General features: G+C 43.2%; 1 protein-coding gene across 2 annotated transcripts; it reads right to left on the reverse strand.

The window, feature by feature from the left end:
- Window positions 1-772: 772 nt before the first annotated feature.
- Window positions 773-17,495, reverse strand: LOC119794031 (zinc finger MYM-type protein 1-like). Of its 2 annotated transcripts, none has more exons than XM_038301371.1 (3): window positions 17,342-17,495; window positions 11,251-11,609; window positions 773-1,403 (listed from the first exon to the last, which is right to left on the reverse strand). In XM_038301371.1, exons 2-3 carry the CDS (start codon window positions 11,554-11,556, stop codon window positions 873-875), a joined length of 837 nt encoding a protein of 278 aa, XP_038157299.1. In that variant the 5' UTR covers window positions 11,557-11,609; window positions 17,342-17,495; the 3' UTR covers window positions 773-872. The 2 variants fall into 2 exon arrangements, with proteins under 2 accessions (XP_038157299.1, XP_038157292.1); XM_038301364.1 differs by lacking the exons at window positions 11,251-11,609; window positions 17,342-17,495 and adding exons at window positions 3,898-4,003; window positions 4,092-5,509.
- Between the last annotated feature and the right edge of the window lie 544 nt (window positions 17,496-18,039).

The following is an 18,039-nucleotide window of genomic DNA, read 5'->3' on the forward strand; positions in this document are numbered from 1 at the left end:
TGAGCTTGAATGACTTCTTGCACAAAAATCCACTGAGCCTCATGTATGTTCCCTGGTTTTAGCCATGGAGAAAACTCTTGGCTGGAGACAATTTTGGTTACATTTTCACTTGCTTATATTTTCCAGACATTAACTTAATGGTGCATCTCCTAAATGTCCCGGCCGCAACAACGCTTTTATTGGTTCCGCTATCGGGACGGAACCAATAATGGCGAGCTGTTATTTTAAATAAAAAAAAAAAATTTTTTAAATTTTAATGTTTTATTTAGATTACAAAAATAAATTGTAATAAAAATAATCCTATTTATGACGTTTTAAAAATAAAGACCTACGAAAGACTGATTTAACACATTTTAATACCAATTAAGGCCTTAGTTTTATTTTGAAGAATTCAATGCCTTTTAAGACTTTTTAAGGACCCGCGGGAACCCTGTTTCATGTCATTGACCATCTCCTCCCGTGTAGTTTAGGGCTGAACTACACAGGAGGAGCTGATTTCTCACCTTTTTAGGATCTTTGAGACCCCATGAGGTGAGATCTTGCATGCAGCCAAGGGAGATTGACAGTTACGTTTAGTTTTTTCCATTATCTAATGATTGGTCCAACAGTGGACCATTTTCACCAAGCTGCTTGGCAATTTCCCTGTAGCCCTTTCCAGACTTGTGGCGATGTATAATTTTGTCTCTAGTGATTTTGGCAAAGGTGGTCGGTGGAGTTTTCACCAGGGGCAACAAATTCAAAATAGCCGTATAGCAAAAACCAATCAAATGGATACTAAGTTATCACATATATTTATATGAAAACAACAACAAAAAACAACATTATGAAAAACACTACATAAAAAACAATTGTTCATGTAATCATGTACAGGTTCATTTTTTGTACATGAATGTTGCCATTCTGTCATTGAGAGAAGCAAATTTCTCAATGACTCTGTGGTTGAAGTCAGGGATGGTTTTAATAAGGTTCTTCTCCATAGAGACCATGGCCAGGGCATTGAGATGGTCCTGTGACATTGTGTTCCTGAGGAAGGTCTTGATCCTCTTCAGTGTTGAGAAGCACCTCTCAGATTCAGCTGTGGTCATGGGAGTTGTGATGAGGATCTTCAGCAGAGCCACAGTCTCTGAGAAGATGTCCTGTAGATCGTTCCTCATGAAGAACTGGTACAGAGCCACAGCACCACTGCACCTCCTGAACCCAGCATTGCTGTAGATCAGAGCCAGCTCAGTTTTCAGTTTGTTCTTGTTGAGCAGTGGGTAAGCCTCAATGATGGTGTTTAGTGCAGCATTAGGGAACTGCTTGTGGTACTCCAGGAATCTGTCTGCATGCAGCAGTGTAGCACTGACCAGATGATTTGTGAACGCAAACCTCTGATTTGCATGCTCCAATATGGTGTCACAAATCTAAAAAAAAAAATACATATAGCAGTTTAATAATGGAGAAGATATTAGTTAGCTTACTATTTTTAATACATAAAAACTATTTATTTTTCTGAAAATCTGGTTATTTAAGAGCAACTATGCAAATTAACAAAGTACCTAAAAAGTACACTATATAATATTATACAAGACGTATTCTAAGGTGTGTGTCCCCTTCTTGAGAATATAGCACTATGATTAAACACATTAAGATGCAGGGGTCTGCCCAGTGGAGCAGTGGGTAGCCCTGCTTGCAGTTGCTGCAAGAAGGTTCCGGGTTTGATTCCCGGCCCTGGGTCTTTCTGCATGGAGTTTCCATGTTCTCCCTGAGCATGCATGGATTCTCGCCGTGTACTCCGGCTTCCTCCCACAGTCCAAAAACATGACTGTTAGGTTAGCTGGCTTCTCTAAATTCTCCTAAGGTGTGATGGGTTTGTTATACAGGTGCTGGTCATAAAATTAGAATATCATGAAAAAGTAGATTGATTTCAGTAATTCCATTTAAAAAGTGAAACTTGTATATTATATTCATACATTACATACAAACTCATATATTTCAGATGTTTATTTTGTTTAATTTTGATGATTACAAATGACAACAAATGAAAATCTGAAATTCATCATATCAGAAAATTAGAATATTACTGAAGACCAATAAAAACAAAGGATTTATAGAAATGTTGGCCAACTGAAAAGTATGAACATGAAAAGTATGAGCATGTACAGCACTAAGTATTTAGTTGGGCCTCCTTTGGCCTGTATTACTGCAGCAATGCGGCGTGGCATGGAGTCGATCAGTCTGTGGCACTGCTCAGGTGTTATGATAGCCCAGGTTGCTCTAATAGTGGCTTTTAGCTCTTCTGAATTGTTGGGTCTGGTGTATTGCATCTTCTTCTTCACAATACCCCATAGATTTTCTATGGGGTTAAGGTCAGGAGAGTTTGCTGGCCAATTAAGAACAGGGATACCATGGTCCTTCAACCAGGTACTGGTAGCTTTGGCACTGTGTGCAGGTGCCAAGTCCTGTTGGAAAATGAAATCTGCATCTCCAAAAAGTTGGTCACCTGCAGGAAGCATGAAGTGCTCTAAAACTTCCTGGTATGTGGCTGCGTTGACCCTGGACCTCAGAAAACACAATGGACCAACACCAGCAGATGACATGGCACCCCAAACCATCACTGACTGTGGAAACTTTACACTGGACTTCAAGCAACGTGGATGAAGTGCCTCTCTTCTTTTCCTCCAGACTCTGGGACCTTGATTTCCAAAGGAAATGCAAAATTTACTTTCATCAGAGAACATGACTTTGGTCCCGTTTCTCTTTAGCCCAGGCAAGACGCTTCTGACGCTGTCTGTGGTTCAAGAGTGGCTTGACACAAGGAATGCGACAGCAGAAACCCATGTCTTTCATACGTCTGTGTGTGGTGGTTCTTGAAGCACTCACTCCAGCTGCAGTCCACTCTTTGTGAATCTCCCCCACATTTTTGAATGGGTTTTGTTTCACAATCCTCTCCAGGGTGCGGTTATCTCTCTTGCTTGTACACTTTTTTCGACCACATCTTTTCCTTCCCTTCGCCTCTCTATTAATGTGCTTGGACACTGAGCTCTGTGAACAGCCAGCCTCTTTAGCGATGACCTTTTGTGTCTTGCCCTCCTTGTGCAAGGTGTCGATGGTCGTCTTTTGGACAACTGTCAAGTCAGCAGTCTTCCCCATGATTGTGTAGCCTATAGAACTAGACTGAAAGACCATTTAAAGGCTTTTGCAGGTGGTTTGAGTTAATTAGCTGATTAGAGTGTGGCACCAGGGGCCATCAATTTTGAACCTTTTCACAATATTCTAATTTTCTGATATGATGAATTTGAGATTTTCATTTGTTGTCATTTGTAATCATCAAAATTAAACAAAATAAACATCTGAAATATATGAGTTTGTATGTAATGTATGAATATAATATACAAGTTTCACTTTTTAAATGGAATTACTGAAATCAATCTACTTTTTCATGATATTCTAATTTTATGACCAGCACCTGTACTCCTGCATCAGTTTGTCACAGTTAACTTGTCTCATGTATGTCGCATGTATCATGAACTAGCTGTGGGTCTAGATATGACAGAGGTGGTGAGAAAGTGAAAAAACACAAGGGGCAAATTGTGCGACAACTGAGGGACATGAGGGTAGATCCAGGTGGATAAAGGGTCCCAGCGTTCTCGCGCACCTCGCTCTTCTAGCTGGTCCAACTTCAGGAGTTGTTTTCTACAAACAAAACAAGCCAATAAGGTACCAAACAGGAAATGGGCATAGTCTAGAGCGAATGTAGATGTGACCAATCAGAGGCCCCCTGTCTGCAGTACTGTCTGCGGTCACAGAGTGCCGGGGCTGCATTAACTGCGACACATACCAGCACCCCTCACGACCCCGCTTGGGATAAGTGTGACGAAAAATGGATGGACACCCCATATTCAGTTTCTGCCTCACCTCTGTGGCTATCCTCTCAAGATCACCTGGGCCCAGTGTGCGGCATCTCTTGGCCAGTTGAGACACACTGCCACAGTGTTCTTCACAGAACACTGGAAGGGAATCTCTGAACAGAACCCGTAGAGACGTGTTCATTAGTAATCAGGTAAAATTAGATATGAGAATTAGTTAAAGCACAATAGAGATTAACTTACCTGATCTTTTGTATACCATCTGTGAACTGCTGCATGACCTTCTGAACAAAGACTGAGTTGATGGTCCTCTCCTGAAGCTGACTGTAGAGAGTGTCCACTTGACTCATGATATGATGGAACAGCTTCAGGAAGAAGCTGAAACAATCATCCTCCAGTAGCCTCACAAATCCTCCAGCTTCTCTCACAGTGGTTGGATCAAACTCTCCTGAGTCCCTGATGGTTTCAAAACACTGGAGCAGGTCTTCTTTGTGTTCAAAAACAGTGCTCACATTTTGGCTGTTGAAGTTCCACTTCACTGTGCTTGCTCCGGGGAGTCTGTGAGCCACCACTCTATCAAGCACACAGGTTCTCTTTGGAGATCTTAAAAAAAAGCCAGATAATCCAGCCAGGTCTGAGAAGAAATGACTCACTCTTGGGATGTGGGATGTCACCTGCTGCATGATGAGGTTAAGTTGATGAGCATAGCAGTGGACATAGTGTGCATTCACATAGACTTCCTTGATCTTCTTCGGTACACCACCTGTAGCACCTCTCATGACACTTCCACCATCGTAAGCTTGGGAAATGAGCTTGCTTCTCTGGTCATCAGGGAAAATGGAACTCAAGCTATCCAGAAGTGCTGTGGTGATTGAATCAGCTGTGGCACTTTGGAGAGGTATGAACTCAAAAAAACGTTCTTGGACATGATGGGCTTTGTCAATGTAGCGGATCACAAGCACCAGCTGACACTGAGTGGAAATGTCCATTGTTTCATCAACCTGGATGGAGACAAAGTCTGCACTCCTGATTTCTTCAAGGATGCACTCTCTTAAAATTGACAGCATGCAGTCAAGGAGGTCATTCTGTACTGTCTTAGACATTCCCTTGAACACAGTGGCATTCTGCAGGTGCTGGTGAAGAACTGCATCCAGTGATGCTACAAAATCCACCAATCCTCTAAAAACACCGGGGTTTTCTGAGCTCTCACTTTCATCATGGCCATGCAAGGCAAGCTCAAATGCACTATAGAATTTGACACAGTCAATTATTTTTGATAAGATGTGGCGGTTTTTGTCAACCTCCTCATTATGTTTGCGAATCCCTACCATGTATCCTTCATCAAGCTGGGATGAAATGTTTATTTTCCCAAACATGGCTAGTTGCAGTGCATTTTCCATGTGGATACCAGATTGTTCATGCTTCTTTGCCCTTTCTGAAAAGTGTTTTAAATCGGTAATACCAGTTTTTATCCATGCCGGGTCAGATCCTGATGTTTGAAAAACGAGGCATGGAAAGCAAAATAAAGCATTAGCCTCGGTGCAAGCTGTTAGCCAAGCCTTGTTGCTAAACCAGGTCCTGGAAAAAGACCGAGTGTACTGTCTCCCTCTGTTTTTGGACAGCTGGTTAATATTGATGTTCGGCTTATCAGGACCAAGCGCCTTCACCTCCAGCTTCTCTTGATAAGTTCTCCACTCAAAAGGTGTCGCTTTAAGGGACTTGACTGAATTTATTTTTTCTTGTGCCATTTCTCTCTCTCGCTCTGTCCGATGCGTCTCCAACTCCCGTGACTCGACCTGTAAATTCAATTCAGTTTATTTACAACACGTCATCTCAAGGCACTTTACAATTCAACCAGATCATAGAGTCAAATTGATTCAGTTTTACATCTAAGGAAAACCAGTTGATTGCATTGAATCAATGACTCAAATACAATCCCTCACACCAAGCACGCTTGCAGCAACAGTGGAGAGGAAAAACTCAATTTTAACAGGAAGAAACATCCAGCAGAGCCAGACTCAGTGTGAATGGCCATCTGCCGAGGACGACTGGGGTTCAGGGCAGATGGCCTCAATCAGCCAATCTGCTATTGTAAGTATGATAAGTATGACTGTGACGTCAGTGCTGTGGTGGGAGGTGGAGAGTAAAACCCTTCCAGTCACCTCAGGGTGCACCAGAGCTGAGCACCAGGCCACCATAGACATTGTACTGCAGAGAAGCTACTGCACATGTACAACTTTTAACGAGCAAACATTTTTGTGCCCTAAAGTGGAAATACAACACCAATAAGACGAAAAACGAAATTACGCTTTACTCGTCATTAGAAGAGAGTAGAAGAATAAATATCCATCTTGCACATCTAAAAAAAACATATCACTAGATTTCAAAATATTTACTTTTGTTAATGTTCATTGGTTGGGTGGGGCGGCGCCCCCTATTGTCCAGCCACCACTGGTTTTTGGACAACTCTTCGGTTTTGGCAATGTTAGTAGCTGGATTCTTACTGATTGTTTGGGGTGAACAGGTGTCTTTATGCAACTAACGACCTCCAACAGATGCATCTAATTTATGATAATAAATACAGTCGTGGTGGACATTCTGAAGGCAGACTAAGAGGTCTTTCAGTGTAAGAATTTTTGCTTATAGACAGTTGTTCAAATATTTTATTGCAGATTTGTCATACAATTGTTAAAAACCATATCTTGTGCTTTCTGGATTTTTTTTTTTTTTATTATGTCTCTCACAGAGGACATGCAGCTACGATGACAATTTCAGACCCCTCCATGATTTCTAAGTGGGAGAAATTACAAAATAGCAGGGTGTTCAAATACTTATTTCCTCACCATAGTTACTTGATTTTGGTAGAGAGCAGGCATCTCAAACTGGTTCCAGAAAGGGCCGTGTGGCTGCAGGTTTTCTTTCCAACCAAGCAATAGCACACCAGACTTCATTCATCTTGGTGAGATGAATGGAGTCTGGTGTACTCCATTCATCTCATCAAGATGAATGAAGTCTCTGATACATAATTCTTTTTAACTTTGACCCACTGGCCTCATTAATAGAAACTATACACCATCTAATGTCAGATGACAATATTACACTCATTTGAGTGAAAACAAGATGCTACGGATCACAGTACAAAACTCGTTAGAAAAATCGAAAGGCAATGCAAATTTTAAATGTTGAAATAAATTAAAATGTCTTTAAATTTGAAAAAGCTATGTAGTGAACCAACTCTGACATGGTTAGCTCTATGCTGTCAAGTGGTAGGACAATATGCCAGTCGTCATGCTTTCTGTTGCTCAAGCAGAAGAGCCTAAGGTACCTGCCAACGATGGTCAAAGGAGGAAAAAAATATGACACAGCCAAGCATTGTAAGAGAATATGAAACAAAGATGGTTGGGTTTGACTTGTCAGACAGGATAAGTTACTACAGAATGAGTGTCCACATCAAGATGTTGACAAATTCACATTATGATGCTATATCGCCAAGATAACTGGGAAAACAGCACACCAAGACAGACTATCATGAAGTTTGTCGATTTTTGTATGGCAAGAGCTCAGGTATTCATCAAAATAGTATGATGTCGTTAAAGGTGCTCATGTTGGTGGTGAAGAGGGATAGAATCCACATTCTGCACAATCAAGGAAAGGATCTCGGGTCACCTCTTATCCAACATTTCTGTTTTAGCATTTGTTCTGCTGCACATCTTCCAGAGATGGCTGACCTGGGAGAGCTAACGTGTTGCAGCGGGCAAGGCTGCCCCAAGAAGAACTGTATTCGATGCACTCAATGCAATGTTTTCCTTGGCTGGCAGAGTGAAAGGAACTCCTTTATAGAAAAGGTCAGCAGGCCTGTTCAGGAACAACAGATTGCCTTTTTAAAACGACATTCAGGGCCTGAGATAAATTTCCTAAAGACCATTATGGCATTTTCATATGGCCATTTTCAGGGCCAGAGGTGCACATCACTAGTGTGTTGGAACCAGTGGCTCCATCCTTCGAAGGGGAGATATGTCAGTCGATTAGGTCATAGAGCGGCGCTTTGTCCGGTTCAGATTGGAAGTCTCCTCGTTATGCGGCCGACAAAAGGAGAATTCTTTTTGCCATTTTGAAGGATGGGTCTGGTGTATCCGACATAGCCTTTGGTATGCTGTGATACATTGCGAGTCCAAGCAAGTTGTCTTCTCCGTGCTCAGAGAAAAAAGGGAAATGTTGTAAGTGCAGTTTGTTATAATACAAGTATGTAAATAGTTCCGTCTGAAATTAAGTAAAATAGTTGTTTAAATGTCAATTGATAGAGATATGTGGTGATTAATATTTGATTTATTGAAAGGTTTTATCTGTCCCTGGGTAAATGGGTTTGGCTGACATTTAAGCTCAGATTCCAACATCTCTGCAGTATGGGGACTATAAATATGATATATTTGACAACAGTAGTGCTGCTGATGCTCCTCGAAAATATAACACACTGAACAGTGAGAAATTCAGCATCCATTCTTTCCCTGCTTTGTGCATCAACTGTGGGGAGGTTGCTATGCGACAGAGCGTATGCCAAGTGCGGGGCGGTGGAAGCCGTACAGTAAACAGTACCTGCAGATCTGGTCTTGGAGGTACCTCAAAAGCTCCAGACTGGTGAAGAACTTGTTTGCAAAGATGGCCGAAGTCATGGGAGAAGAGATTGTAGTGGCCAGAACAGCGACAATATAGCTGGTGTCATTTTCTCCAGCTGACAAGGGGACATCATGAGCCTCAATGGTAACTTGCCTTGGTACAGCACAATGTCATGAATCAAGCCATCCTCAGGGGGCATGCAAAGAACTTAAAGCCCCACTTGACTGGCTTCCTTTTAATATACAGCCTCAGGTTGCCTGCTGTCCTCCCTTTATAGGCAACATTCACCTTTTCCACAGACTGTTTTGGTGTCTGTGTTTCATGCCTGAAGGCAGTATTGAGGAAGGTGAACAATGGCCAGACTTTGAAGAAGCGGTCACTACTGCTAGGGAACTGGTCATTGTCACTGAAGTGGATCAACCTTTTCAGGAGTCTGAACCTCTTTCAAGACACCAGGGTGGCAACTTGGTCTCCATAGTCCAGCAATCATCAACAGCTGGGAGCTGAACAATCCCCATAAAGATGAGGGTGGCCACCAAGATTATTTCATTGTCATCTCTGCTGAAGGTGGTGTTTATATCTTATTGAGGGGCGTACAAGTTGGTTTTGGTACGCAATGTGATAATGTGGGGGCCAAAGTACCTTTCAAGGTAGTGGAAAGGAATTTCAATATAGTGAATCTTCAGGTAGAGCTGCATTTTCCATCTATTTCTAATGATGAAATAATGAGCTGTAAAACTGGACTTTTTTCAACTTTTCCAGAATGAGAAAGTTAGCTGCATCCAAGGTCACCTCTGATTGGAGAAATGATGAAATTATGAGTATAACCACATAGTAAGATCTTTGCTGATTGGCTGGATATAAATCCTGAGTTGCTGGAACATATAGAGGAGCGGGAATGATTCCATCCGTTAAACGGCAACTTGCCCAATAAACAGGTAAAACATAATCTAAGTGTCCTCAAATGAGGACATAATTTTTTTTTTTTTTTTTAAAGAAAAAGTTTGGTCATATTCAGAATAGATTTCTGAAAGTACTTTAAGTATAAAATTATTTCATACTTTTCAATAAATAAGTGTTTCTAATTCTGAGTAATTTTCATGTGAATGTGCTTTACTGGAGGCATCCATGTTTGTCAAAGAACACTACTGGATTCCAAGATGGCGGCAGGTCACCCATGTGCTGTTTTGCTCTGAGAAGCATGTGTTGTTTTAAATAAGTTTAATTGTGGATTTTAGACCAAAACATTGATGTTAGCTGTTTAGACTAAACCTTTGTAGACTTTATTATTACAGTTAAAACAATTGGAATTCTTTTGACTCTTAGCACGGGACAATACTATTGCTAGCCTTCCAGCCGCCTCCCTAGCCTGGGCCTGGCCCTGTACTGCCTGGCTGCTAGCTGCTCCTCCATCCTGAGCCTGCACTGCCTGGCTGGTAGCTACTCCTCCATCCTGGGCCTGCACTACCTGGCTGGTAGCTGCTCCTCCATCCTGGGCCTGCACTACCTGGATGGATGGAGCGAGCTGGATGGAGCGAGCTACATGTTGCAGTATCTATAACAACCCAAACATAGGATTTCAGAATTAGACATCCCCAGTTATTAATTTCATTCACTCGCAAAAGTAACTCAATAGTTACTTTTACTACTAACTAGTTTTATTGTGGAGTAACTGAGTTACTAACTCAAGTTACTTTTTGGGAGAAGTAACTACTAACTATAACTAATTACTTTTTCAAAGTAACGTGCCCAACATTGGTCACAACGCGCTATTATCTTGAAAACATTCTTCTTCCAAATGTTGGCTACATATTACGTGTTTTTTCTCTGGCCAGAAGTTCGATGGCAAATCCTCCCTCTTCAAGTTGGCGATCCAACGACCAACCCGTCCGTGGAGGATCAGGAATCAGAAAGGTGGAATAACTCTTTTTTTTTTCACTTTTACCCGATGTATTCCAGCATCCAGCTGCCATGCACGTGGGCATTGTCAGTTTCACTATAGCTCTGGTGAATTTCAATGGTGAAGTCCTCTGGAAATCTTTAATAATTGTTCTTGATTGCAGATGTGTCTAGTAGTTCCCATTGATTTTGCTTGTAAAGCGGGGAGAATGGCGCTAGGCTTACCGCACCGTGACGTCACTGCTGGAAGATGGCAGGAGGGAGGTGTCACTGTATTTGGGCAAAAATGGCCGCTCCCAGACTCCCAGAACACTAAATTAATTAAATCACAGCAAACGTATTAGTTTCAGGTAATAATAATAATCCATTTCTTATTCCTTGCTGACCGGATTTCCTTTAAAACTACTTTTATCACAACAAGGTCTAGTTATTAAAATCATTAGGTCCTTCAAATCGCATGTAACATGGAGAATGAAAAAATAAACTCCAAACAAAAGCTTGGGTCTCAGGAGGCTGCATAATACCACTCATTTAACAAGCCGTTGCTCCATTATTTTGCGAGCAGAGTTGCATCTAACTAAAAGGTGGTGAAATAAAGACATAAAGAAGAATCAAAAAGAAACTTTGAAAAACGTCCAGAAACTGATGATAATGACTATTTCAAAAGGTCCAGCCTCCAGGGCTGGATTAAGTCCTTAGGATGCTTAGTCTGAATGATAATTAAATGTTTCCTTCATTGGTTTGTATCAACCAGAATAATCTCAAAGCATTATTCCTTTCTTCAAAACCAGAAAAACAACAGATATATATAATGCTCTGGTTCTTCCTTCCCGTTGAGTTCCTGTCAGGTTCTATTCTCAGTAGAAATGACAAAGACCTGAACACTGACCTGTAGATCTGAGAGAGCGCATGGTTTGGTCCATTCTGAGCTTTCTAGAGTGCAGCGGTCCGGTTCTCCGGCCTCGTACGCCCCAACTTCAGGTTTCTCCTTCTCAGTCTTCATCTCTTGGTTCTCCTCGATCGTCCTCTCTTGATTCTCGTCCTTCAACTCAGTCTCCCTCCCCTCATTCTCCTCAATCTTCATCCCTTGGTTCTCCACCTTAATCTCTGTCTCTTGGTTCTCCTCCTTTACCTCAATCATTATCTCTACGTTCTCCTCCTTTAACACAGTCGCCATCTCTTGGTTCTCCTCCATTCTTCTTAGTTCCTATTAATCTCCAGTACCTATTTGGTCTCCAGATCCACACCCTGTTAGAACCAACAGCCAATCAGGTTTAGGGTTTCTAAAGACATTTAATTGTAATGATAATGATGTTAATGAGGCATCTTAAAGCAAAACTGTATGTTTATCCTGTTTCACAGAAAACTGACACCTGCTGGACATTTAAAGACACTACACGCAGCTGATTGGACAGAATAAACTCAAATGATTTATCAGAACATTTATCAGAAAATGAACATTTAGGGGAAAATGTGAATGAGGATGCTTGTGGACTAGGACTTTAATATTTTTAAAACAATAACTTCAGTAAAAACAGTAAATAAACTAGGCATCCATTTGAAATTAAGTGTAATTCAGATAAGTCGAGTGATAACTAGAGCTGCGCTTTGGCTGTGCAGCACGCCGCCGCCATATCTGTAGGTGAGGTGGTCACAGTGGAAGACGTGGACCGGATCAAACCCCAAACAACATGGATGCCAAAATAACTAAATTATTAATATCTCTCATGCAAATATACACACCTGCTTTTTCATCTATACATTTCATTTGGATAGCTAGGAAAAAAATTGCAATATATAGTGATATTCCAATATCAAGCCATGATAATATTCACCCCTACATTAAACTGGGCTTAAAAACATATCTGTCAACATGATGCATCTGCTAAAAAAATGTTATTAAAATGATCCAGAATGTAGGAGCAGCCTAATGGGAATGTTTCAGCCGTTTTTATTTTCCTTTTCCTCTCAGTTATCACTCAACTTTTCTGAATTAAAGTTCATTTCAAATTGATTCTTAGTTTATTTACTTTTTTTTTACTGTACTTAATGTTTTGAAATTAGGAATTAAAAACCTAGTCCACAATCATCCTCATTCACATTTTCCCCTAAATGTTCACCTTATGGAACCCAGCTCCTTGAGAGAGGCTGGACTCTCTTCTACTCTGGAGTTACCCGCGAGGAGAGGCGGAGGGCGGGGGTGGGGCTGCTTGTCTCCCCCCAGCTCAGCCGTCTCGTGTTGGAGTTCACCCCGGTAGACGAGAGGGTCGCCTCCCTTCGCCTTCGGGTTGGAGGGAGGACTCTGACAGTTGTTTCGGCCTATGGGCCGAACGGCAGTACGGAGTACCAGGCCTTCTTAGCATCCCTGGGGAGGGTGTTAGAAAGCGCCCCTCCCGGGGATTCCATCATTCTGCTGGGAGACTTCAACGCCCACGTGGGAAACGACAGTGACACCTGGAGGGGCGTGATCGGGAGGAACGGGCCCCCAGCTCTGAACCCGAGTGGTGTCTCATTATTGGACTTCTGTGCAAGTCACGGATTGTCCATAATGAACACCATGTTCAGGCATAAGGATGTCCATCGGTGCACTTGGCACCAGGACACCCTAGGCCGAAGGTCGATGATCGACTTTGTAGTCGTATCTTCTGATCTTCGGCCGCATGTCTTGGACACTCGGGTGAAGAGAGGGGCGGAGCTGTCCACCGACCACCACCTGGTGGTGAGTTGGATACGCTGGAAGAGGAGGAAGCCTGAAAGACTCGGCAGGCCCAAACGTGTAGTGAGGGTCTGCTGGGAACGTCTGGTGGAGCCCTCGGTCAGAGACGTGTTCAACTCCCACCTCCGGGAGACCTTCTCTCAGGTTCCGAGGGAGGTTGGAGACATGGAGTCCGAATGGGCTGTGTTCTCTGCCTCTATTGTCGATGCGGCTGCCCGTAGCTGTGGCCGTAAGGTTTGCGGTGCCTGTCCTGGTGGCAATCCCCGAACCCGGTGGTGGACACCGATAGTAAGGGATGCCGTCAAGCTGAAGAAGGAGTCCTATCAAGCCTGGCTGGCTTGTGGGACTTCTGAAGCAGCAAGCAGGTACCGTGAGGCCAAGCGTGTCGCGGCCCGGGCGGTTGCAGAGGCAAAATCTCGGGCCTGGGAGGAGTTTGGAGAGGCCATGGAAAAAGACTATCGGTTGGCCTCAAAGCGATTCTGGCAAACCGTCCGGCGCCTCCGGAGGGGAAAGCAGTGCTTCACTAACACTGTTTTTAGTGGGTGTGGGGAGCTGCTGACCTTGAAGGAGGATATTGTCGGGCGGTGGAAGGAATACTTTGAGGATCTCCTCAACCCGACAGACATGCCTTCCGTGGGGGAAGAAGAGACGAGGTGCTTGGGGCTGGGTTCGTCCATCACCCAGGCTGAAGTCACCGAGGTAGTCAAAAAACTCCACGGTGGCAAGGCTTCGGGGGTGGACGAGATCCGACCTGAGTATCTCAGAGCTCTGGATGTTGTCGGGCTGTCATGGTTGACACGTCTCTTCAACATCGCGTGGAGGTCGGGGACAGTTCCCCTGGATTGGCAGACTGGGGTGGTGGTTCCCCTCCACAAGAAGGGGGACCGGAGGGTGTGTTCCAACTATCGGGGAATCACACTTCTCAGCCTCCCCGGAAAGGCCTATGCCAGGGTGCTGGAGAGGAGAGTCCGGCTGATTGTCGAACCTCGGCTGCAGGAGGAGCAGTGTGGTTTTCGTCCTGGCCGTGGAACGGTGGACCAGCTCTACACCCTCTGTAGGGTGCTTGAGGGTTCATGGGAGTTTGCCCAACCAGTCCACATGTGTTTTGTGGACTTGGAGAAGGCATTCGACCGTGTCCCTCGTGCTGCCCTGTGGGGGGTGCTCCAGGAGTATGGAGTCAGGGGCCCTTTATTAGGGGCCATCCGTTCTCTGTACAAGCGGAGCAGGAGTCTGGTTCGCATTGCCGGCATTAAGTCGGACCTGTTCCCGGTGCATGTTGGACTCCGACAGGGCTGCCCTCTGTCACCGGTCCTGTTCATAACTTTTATGGACAGGATTTCTAGGTGCAGCCAAGGACCGGAGGGGGTCTGGTTTGGGGAACAGCGGATCTCGTCCCTGCTTTTTGCGGATGATGTAGTTCTGCTGGCTCCCTCCTGCCAAGACCTACAGCGTGCGCTGGGGCGGTTCGCAGCCGAGTGTGAAGCGGCCGGGATGAGAATCAGCTCCTCCAAATCCGAGGCCATGGTTCTCGACCGGAAAAAGGTGGCTTGTCCCCTTCGGGTTGGAGGGGAGTCCTTGCCTCAAGTGGAGGAGTTCAAGTATCTTGGAGTCCTGTTCACGAGTGAGGGAAGAATGGAGCGGGAGATCGATAGACGGATCGGTGCGGCTGCTGCAATAATGCGGACGCTGCACCGGTCTGTCCTGGTGAAGAGAGAGCTGAGCGAAAAGGCAAAGCTCTCAATTTACCGGTCGGTCTACGTTCCTACCCTCACCTATGGTCATGAAATTTGGATCATGACCGAAAGAACGAGATCCCGGATACAAGCGGCTGAAATGAGCTTTCTCCGCAGGGTGGCTGGGCTCTCCCTTAGAGATAGGGTGAGGAGCTCGGTCATTCGGGAGAGGCTCAGTGTAGAGCCGGTTCTCCTCCACATCGAGAGGAGTCAGTTGAGGTGGCTCGGACATCTTCTTCGGATGCCCCCTGGACGCCTCCCTCGGGAGGTGTTCCAGGCATGTCCCACCGGGAGGAGGCCCAGGGGACGACCCAGGACACGCTGGAGAGACTATGTCTCTCGGCTGGCCTGGGAGCGCCTAGGGCTTCCCCCAACAGAGCTGGAGGAGGTGTCTGCGGAGAGGGAAGTCTGGGAGTCTCTGCTTAGCCTGCTGCCCCCGCGACCCGGTTCCGGATAAAGCGGGAGACGACGAGTACGAGTATGTTCACCTTATGATAAATGTTTACATTATTTATTGGCTGCATCTAAAAATATCAAAGATATTCTATTTTAAATTTAAACATAAATTAAATGTATCATTGTACTAGGTCAGAGGTCACAGATTAGTGGACCACGCTCTGGATCTGTACCCTCCTGCTGGTTAATCCAGACCAAACCTGATTTATAACATTTATTAATTACCGCATGTTGTCCAGCGACAGTGTCTAATTTCACTTGCGCCTCTAATCCTGTTAATACGGTAAAGCCCTGGGGAGCGTCCGGCTCCAGGCTGCACGTGATCCAAATGAGCCAATGAGCTGTCAGTCTGGGTTGCTGCTGCTGCTACTTTTAGACACAGCAGGCAAACCTGTGGCAAGCCGGGCGATGGGAAAGAAGGAGAAGACCATGAGAAAAAGAGAGCAGAGAAAGTGTGGACTGCTGGAAGAACTGCGGTGAACTGGTGAAAGAAAAGTGAAATGGCGTGCTCAAAGATGACCCTGCACATTTAGAGGATGTTTGGCTCAACCTGCTGCTGTGAAGCAGGATTCTCCACCATGAACAGAATCAAAAATAAATATGGATCCAGGCTCAAAATGAGCACCTTGATATGTGCTTGAGAATGGCTTAGTCTCCATTTAAACCCAGGTTTAAAGCCTTGCAGGGCAGCCTAAAGCCCACTGCCAACATTAAGACAGGAAAATAACAGTAAGTTCAGTGTTTTATAAAATATGGGAATCAGGAAATTGACTATATACCAAACTGAATGATTGTTGTTCTCTACTTCAAAAACATTTTATATTTAAAAAAAAAAAAAATTTTTTTTTTTTTTATATTTATAACATGGATGCATAAAAGCCTCATTTTATTTCAGTGTTAAATTCTGTTTTAAGTAACAGATTATAATTATAAATGTCTCCAGTCCTTTACTGGTTGATGATTTTCTTTATTCTGACCCCAGATGTAGGTCATCAAATCGATTCAGTTTAGTCTGTCCAATCAGCTGCCTGTAGTGTCTTTAAATGTCCAGCAGGTGTCAGTATCCTGTGAGATTGAATGAGCGCAGCATCAATCCAGTTTGATGCCTCATTAACCATCATTGACATCTTTATTTTTAAAAGATGGACATAAGTTATTCTTTGGGAGGTAAAAGACAACTGGTTGATGTGGAGAGAAGGACATGGACGGACTGACATAACAGACCAAAAATAATAAATCACAAGTCTGTTTCTTTCTGCTCTATTATTTAAACCACATTTATCTGGATCAACATTGGATCTATACCTGATAAACTTATACTAAATATTATTTAAGGTGTTAAATGCAAAGACATTATACACGTAGACACCTCATTGGACGCTGTTCAACATGCCTAGCGGGCGGCCAGCTTGGGTCAGACCACAGCTGCTGTTAGAATAAATAGGAGGCGCTCTCATCTCATTTTAATCACAAGAGAGATGAGTCAGAGATAATATAATAATCTGTGACATGTTACAACCACTTAAAAGACCAAAATCAATTCTAAAATTCTCTTCATCTTAGATTAGACAGATTTATTCAGATTAAATATTATTTAAACCCAACTCAAACTGGCAGATATATGCAAAGCTGAATATTTTTAAATTAATCATTATATATACTTTAGAAGAAAGAAACAAAGAAACAAACAGGTGAATTTAACCATAACATATAATGTCTATGGTTAAATGTACTACTCTTTAGTTCTTTTTTCCATGCGCGTGAAAGGTTTTATTATTTTAAATAGGTATTATAATAAAATATTTTCTATATTAAAGTAAATTTAATCCATCGATATATTTACATTAATTGTTGGAAAGGTCTCCTTTTGGGGGAGCAGAGGGAGGCAATACAGGCATCGACGAGGGCAGCTAAAGGGGGTCCTTAGCCTAGCAGCTAACTAAGAGGCTAACAGAAATACGCCTATTGTGAGCACAAAACCGAACACGCCCCCTTTAACCGAACCCGCTCCAGATATGATCTCAGATCAGCAGCCTGTTGGAACCGGTCGAAAACAGAAACATTATTAAACTTACCGGATGCAGCTTCAGCCCTAAACCGTGTGGGATTCCGATGGTTCTCTGAGATATGGAGCAGATCCACAGCTCAGTCTGAGCCGGGACACCTGCTGTACTGGGTCTGTGTTCGGTTAGATCGGAGCTGGTGTAGCTATCAGATCTGCTGGGGGTCCTGCTCTTCTTCTTCTTCTTCTTCTCGAGTTTTATGGCGGTTGGCAACAAACTGTTAGTAGCATTACCGCCACTTACTGGTATGGAGTGTGGTTCGTGATGGTTTAAATATTTATCCTGATATATTCTACCCTAACTTCTTCTAAACATACATTCACACTTAAAAATATATACATATTTGTGCACAGCTTTGTATATCAATTCTTCACTCACAAACACACTTACTATAATTAAATTCTATGGAATAATTTCGTTTTCTTTAGAAATCGAATAATTATTTGTATGTGTTTACTCCCTAAATTTTTCCTCAGTATATCTAATAAATTAACCTTCTCCTTAATGTCTTCAAACTCTCTCCTCATATATCTTCTCTCTCTTTCATATTTATGACATTCTAATATAACATGTTCTATAGTTTCATATTTATCACAGAAATCACATTTGCCCGTTTTATGTTTTTGTATTTTAAAAAGTGTATAATTAAGTCCTGTATGACCAAATCTTAACCTTGTTATCACTCCTTCCACTTTCTTCTTCCATTTCTT

This window comes from Cyprinodon tularosa, unplaced genomic scaffold (genome assembly GCF_016077235.1).
Source record: "Cyprinodon tularosa strain WSP-4 unplaced genomic scaffold, ASM1607723v1 ctg1124, whole genome shotgun sequence".
NCBI classification, from domain to species: domain Eukaryota; kingdom Metazoa; phylum Chordata; class Actinopteri; order Cyprinodontiformes; family Cyprinodontidae; genus Cyprinodon; species Cyprinodon tularosa.